At 37.2% G+C, this 6,683-nt stretch overlaps 1 protein-coding gene across 1 annotated transcript; it reads right to left on the bottom strand.

Annotated features, from left to right (window-relative positions):
• Positions 1–849: 849 nt before the first annotated feature.
• Positions 850–1,340, bottom strand: LOC148209532 (uncharacterized). Its single transcript, XM_088126903.1, has 2 exons — positions 1,118–1,340; positions 850–1,073 (listed from the first exon to the last, which is right to left on the bottom strand). Exons 1-2 carry the CDS (start codon positions 1,338–1,340, stop codon positions 850–852), a joined length of 447 nt encoding a protein of 148 aa, XP_087983029.1.
• Positions 1,341–6,683: the final 5,343 nt, after the last annotated feature.

Below are 6,683 nucleotides of genomic sequence, written 5' to 3'. Positions count from 1 at the left end.
TAGTGGTGTAGTTAATCTGAGCCACTACCAGTGTCTTGTTGGCATAATAGATTGGATGTAATACTTTATCCTTCTTTTGCGCCAACACTCCTTCTACTGCAAAATCACTGGTGTCGCACATTAGCTCGAATGAGAGCTTCCAGTCGGGGGATTGAATAATAGGAGCATGAGTGAGTGCATACTTAAGTGTAGAGAATGCCTGCAAACATTCAGTAGAAAAATCAAAGGTTTAGCGAGTTTCGAAAAATCCTTTATAAATCTTCAGTAGAACCCTGCATGGCCGAGAAAACTTTGGATTCCCTTTACGTTAGCTGGCGGTGGCAACTGTTCAATGATGTCAACTTTGGCTTTATCCACCTCCAGTTCCTTTTTGGAAACTCGATGTCCCAATACTATCCCCTCTTGTACCATAAAATGGCACTTTTCCTACTTAAGGACTAAGTTGGCTTTAAGCCTCTGTTGTGGTTCTAATGAGTTCTTTCAATTTTCTTCTAAAACAATCTTGTTCATGTAGTAACTGGGGCGTATCCTCTCAATATCTGCGATTGTCCAGCCAATGGCTTTTTGGTGTTCCCTCAATACTGCCAGCAACTCGTTTTCCTTTTCTGCAGTTAGATTTACAGCAATTAGAATAGGCAACGTGTTGGATACCTCGAGATATGAATACTTTAAATGTTGCGGGTGGTTCCTTGATAGATAGTTTCAACTGCTTACGTCTGATGTCCTCTAATTCCAAGCTCTCGTGAACTCTTGATCATTATCTTGCTAAATCTCCTTCGCAGTCCAAATAGAGGATTTCTTGGCATATTTCATCTGCCTGCTCCAGCATATTTCCACTTCACTATTCTGCTACTCCAGCATTGTCTCTGCACTGAGCGACGCCATTATAGCTTCATCTAGCACTCGCAAGACCGCGCAATCCTCACCATCCGAAGGATACTTCATGTAGTCATACACTGCAAATTTGATTTCTTGGTCTTGTACTCTCATCGTTACTTCATTTTTATGTACATCCACTAGCGCATGCCCCACGGCCAAGAATGGCCTTCCTATGATGATTGGCACTTCCTCATCTACATGAAAATTAAGAACAATAAAGTCAGCTGGAAATACAAACTTATCCACTTGTACCAGCACATCCTCGGTTTTTCTTCAGGGTTTGCAATTGAGCGATCCGCTAGCTGAAGTGTGACTGTAGTTGGCCTCACTTTTCCCATGCCCAACCTCTTGTATACTGACAGCGGCATTAAATTAATGATTGCTCCGAAGTCCCACAGTGCTTGTCCAATTTTGTGACCTCCAATGGATATCAGAATTGTAAAGCTTCCCAAATCCTTCATTTTTTCTGGAATTTTTCTGGTCAGAATCGTGTTGCACTCTTTTTCAGGTAGACAGTTTCAAATTCTCCTCGTCTGCACTTCTTACTGAGAACATCCTTTAAAAATTTCACGTAAGTTGGCATTTGTTCGAGCGCTTCCACCAGTGGGATGTTAATGTGTATCTGCTTAAGCACTTCAAGGAAGTGTTTAAACTGCCCCTCCTGATTCTTCTTCTGCAACCTTTTTGGATATAGTATTATAGGTACATATTCCGAGGACTCTCTGAAGCAGGGGGTTTTTCTGGAAGCTGCTGCTTATCAGCTGACTTAGACACGAATGCTTTAGCTTTCCCTGATTTAGATGCCCTTTCAGTGTTCTTATCCCCATACACTTGTTGCTTTGATTCTACCGTTTGTGTTGGGGTTTCATTGTCTCCCAACTGCTATACCCTTTGGCCTTCCTAGGCATTCACTAATTCATCTGACTGTGTAGTTTGCTCTGTTTGCTCGAGGATTTTTGGTCTAACTGCCCTTTCCTCGTTAGCTCCTTCTTACTGATACGCCAGTGGTAGTGCCCTGCCACTTCTCAATGTTAATGATGGGATGTTAATCCCGCAGCGAAAACGACGATCTTGTACTTGAGTTTTTAGAAACAAAAACCACAAACGAAAAGGAAAATACAGGGGAAAATAACTCACTTTTAACAATCTTCTTCAAGAACACTACCACAGTTCTTCCTGCTATCCTCTGGGAACGATGATCTTGCTTCTGGGAGCAACCGTTTATGAATTCTTAAAGCAAAGGAATTGAGAGAGTCTGTTTGTTTAGGAGAAATGCAGGAAAGCTTTCTTGGGTTTTACCGTTCTGTTTTTGCATAACTCTTCTGCAAAATCTAAAACCAACATGACCACATGGGATAACTCCCCACTCCCCTGCAAAATGTTTTTTTATTTTTATTTGTTTTTTATTAAATGAATATTAATAAAATGAATATTGATAATATATATATATATATTAATATTATATAAATTAATCATATAAATTAATTAATTATTAATCTAATTAACTATTAATTAATTAATTATTTATATATATATATTAATCAAATAAATAATTAACATTTAATTATTTATTATCAAAATAGAATCATATTCTAAAGCATTTCTCTCGTATAACCTATAGTTATAATGTACATCTCATGCACATTATTTTTAAGTTATAGTTTTAATATGAATCCTATTCATATTAATTTTTATTTGAATCCATTAAAATGATTTCTCTCATAATATATAGTATTAATTTTGTATCTTTATCCAAAATTAATATATATATTTATATATAATATATATAATGTATCAATATATATTATATACGTTCCCTAATATAATTTGAACATTCCAAATTATTTCATAATTCATGATCCTCGTTTTATTCGTTGTGAGCTAACAAAGGGACCTAATAGACCTACAGATCAGAAGCTCTAACGATATAGGATTAATGGGTCAAATTCATTAACCGAGTTAATCAACATTCGTTAACTATGGGTCACTCCACTAAAGACCCACAACTATAGTCTTCTCACTGCATAATGTTTTCGTGTCCACGGTTATACGACCATTAATGGCAAGTCAATCCTTCATGAGTGCTCGTAACTCAAGCTGAGTCAAATTACCGTTTTACCACTGAGTCACATCTTACTCCTTAAATATCACTGCTCCTCTAATGAACAACCTGGTCATGGTCCCACCAATAACCGGAAGTCCCTCTCGGATTAGTGAAAGGGTGTGGCCCCCTTGTTCAAGTCCCGGAGTCAGCATTTAAGAGAACACTCATCTACTCCCCGAAAGTCGGGCAGCAGTGAATTCCATCTCTTGAAGTTTTGTTCCCAACTCCCCACTCGGTCTCGTCCCTAAAATGGTAGGAATATTGAGTCGGCAACTCGAGCCACTCCCACCCATATAGATCAAAGGATGAGACCTCACGAACAGGAGTCCATAACTCACTCAAGATTAAGAATGAGTTGTCTGGTCATCCTATGAAATAGTAATCTGTTAGTCAACGACGTTACATCTAAAGATCGGCTATTTCGTGGTCCGATCGTATACAACTCATTTTATAGCATACCCCCAATCGCATATCTCAACACGAACGACCTAGATCGGGTCGTCTGTAACATTTACAAAGTGGGTCGTATCACATAGTGTTGCCAGGATAAGGTACCCAACCTTATCCATATACTATAGACCCATTAGGTTATTCCCAGGATATTATCCACTTGTATATCGAGAGTATATCAAATATATATCCAGTGTATATATTGTTCCGGTTACATGATAATAACCTTGAATATTTAGTTTATTGGATTTTAGACAATGTCATGCAATGAATTCAACAACAAATTGATTGAATAAAGCTTTATTGAATATAAATTTGTTTTTGCATAAATACAAACTACGAGTTTAGGGCAACACACCCAACAGTTAAAGCATTGCACTGCTCATTTCCATCTCATTTTGACTGCTCTGTATCGCTCGGTAATGCTTCTTTTGGCCTGATTTTTAATTATGTTGCCAATTGGTCCATCTGAACTTCCATATTATGCAAGGATGCTGCTTGACTCTGCAACAATGCAGCTTGGCCTTGCACATTAGCGTCATTCTTTGTCATGTATGCCTTGAACATATCTTCTAAACTCAGCAGTTCTGGAAGCTTTTGGTTGGTCTGTTGATTCTTCCCTAAAAGCTCAAGTTCAAGCTTTGAATACTACTATGTCTAAACTTTCAAGAACAGGAACTTTGCATTCAAATGAGTTGGTGGTAGTAGCAGATACATATTCTTACTATATGGAGCCAACCATTGAGCAAGCTCAGTATGTCAATAATAGAAATTTTGGCTACAAGGGGAATCAGCAACAAAACTCATTGCCAACACACTATCATCCAAGATTGAGGACTCATGAAAATTTTTCTTATGCTAACAACAGGAATGTTATGCAACCTTTACTAGGTTTCACATCTCAGCCAACTGGAAAGAAATCATCCCTCGAGGATTTACTTAGGGCTTTCACCAATGAGTCCAGGAGTCGAGCTAGTCGGATTGAAAACCAGGTAGAAGGCATGGAAGTTAAATTAGAAGGAAACACAACTACCATGAAGAATATGAAGGTTCAGATAGGGCAAATAGCATCCACCTTGAACACTATGCAGAAATGGAAGTTTCCAAGTGACACTGAAGTTAACCCACGAGAACATTGCAAAATCGTCACTTTGAGAAGTGGAAAGGAACTACAGGAGCATGAAAAGAAAGAAATTTAAGAATTAGTCATCACAACTGAGGAATAGGAAAATAAGGAGGAAGTTGTAAAGGAGGCCACTCCTGCTCTACAAGCTGACAAGCCCACTAGTTCTATTACTTCGAGTCCTCCTAATTCTTTACCTTATCCTTAGTGTTTCAAAAGAAAAAAATTAATACTAAATTTTGCTAAATTTTTAGAAATTTTTAAGAAACTTCATATTAATATTCCTTTTGCAGATGCACTGGAACAAATGCCAAATTATGTGAGGTTTATGAAGGACATTATGACTGGAAAAAGAAAATTTGAGGCTTATGAAATGGAGAATCTCACTAAGGAGTGTAGTGCGATCCTTCAGCGAAAACTACCACAGAAATTAAGAGATCTAGGGAGTTTTACTATTCCTTGTATTATTGGGAGTTCATCGTTTAATAAGGCTTTATGTGATCTTGGTGCCAGTATTAATTTGATGTCTTTATCTATTTTCAGGAAACTTGGTCTTGGAGAGGTGCAACCAAGTACAATATCTTTGCAGCTAGCTGATCGATCTATCACTTATCCCAGAGGTGGTATTGAAGATGTTCTAGTCAAAGTGGACAAATTCATTTTCCCTGCGGATTTTGTGGTCTTGAACACATGGAAGAAGATTAAGAGATTCCCATAATTTTGGGACGACTTTTCCTAGCTACTAGACGTGCTTTGATAGATGTGCAATTTAGTAAGTTGACTTTGAGAGTTAATGAGGAGGTCGTTGTGTTTGACATATCTCGTGATATCCCAAGGAGGTAAGTACATGTCATAGGATAGACGTTGTTGATGCCTATGTGGCTAAAATTAAAGGTTTTGTTTCATTTGTTGATTCCCTTGAAAAATGCATGCTTGGTTATGATATTAAGGAATTGGGGGATTATATAAGGAGGTTTCTTTTTATCATGAGGCTTTTAATCAATTAGTGATTATTCATGATAAAAATATTAAAGTTTATGTGATGGAGCTTAATGAAAAAATTGATGAACCTCTGAAAGCTCCTGCTCTTGAGTTAAAACAATTTCATCTTCGATATGCTTTCTTGGTGAGCCTTCTACTTTTTCTGTTATTATATATGCTTCTTTGAGCCAAGTAGAAGAGGAAAAATTGTGGAGAATTATGCGCACTCATAAATCTGCTTTAGGGTGGTCCATTACTGATATAAAAGGTGTTAGTCATTCGATAGTTATGCATAAAATTTTAATGGAGGATACTTTTTGACCATCAGTTGAGCATCAGAGGAGATTAAACCCGGCCATGAAGGATGTGGTAAAAGCTGGAGTTCTAAAACTCCTTAAGGCAGAGATTATTTATGCTATATCTGAAAGTTCTTGGATGAATCCTGTACAGGTTGTGTCAAAGAAAGAAGGTATGACGGTAATAAAAAATGACAAAAATGAATTCATTTCTACTAGGACGGTAACTGGGTGGCGCATGTGCATTGACTACAGAAAATTAAATAAGGCCACAAGAAAATATCACTTTCCCGACCCTTTTATTGATCAGATGCTTGATAGATTGGCAAATTATCCTTACTATTGTTTTTTTTATGGTTATGCAGGTTATAATCAGATCACGATTGCTCTTGATGACCAAGATAAGATAACATTCACATGTCCTTAGGGTACATTTTCCTTTAGGCAAATGCCATTTGGGTTGTGTAATGCCCTGCTACATTTCAGCAATGCATGATGGCTATTTTGCTGATATGGTTGAGGACATCATGGAGGTTTTTATGGATGATTTTTCGATTTTTGGTTCTTCATTTGACACATGCCTACATAATCTTTCTCGTGTTTTGCAGCGTTGTCAATAAACTAACCTTGTTCTAAATTGGGAAAAATGTCATTTTATGGGATTGTTGGAAGTTGATAGGGCTACAATCTCAGTGATTGAAAAACTTCATCCCCCAACAAATGTGAAAGGAGTTAGGAGTTTTTTAGGACACGCAAGATTTTACAGATGCTTTATTAAAGATTTTTCAAACGTTGTAAAATCTTTATGTAATCTTCTTGAAAAAGATGCTTATTTCTCTTTACTGATGAT

This window comes from Momordica charantia (genome assembly GCF_013281855.1).
Source record: "Momordica charantia cultivar OHB3-1 chromosome 8 unlocalized genomic scaffold, Mcharantia_2.0 BLBB01000008.1, whole genome shotgun sequence".
NCBI lineage: Eukaryota > Viridiplantae > Streptophyta > Magnoliopsida > Cucurbitales > Cucurbitaceae > Momordica > Momordica charantia.
Note: the sequence above shows the minus strand (reverse complement) of the source record. Positions and strands in the feature narration are given on the sequence as shown.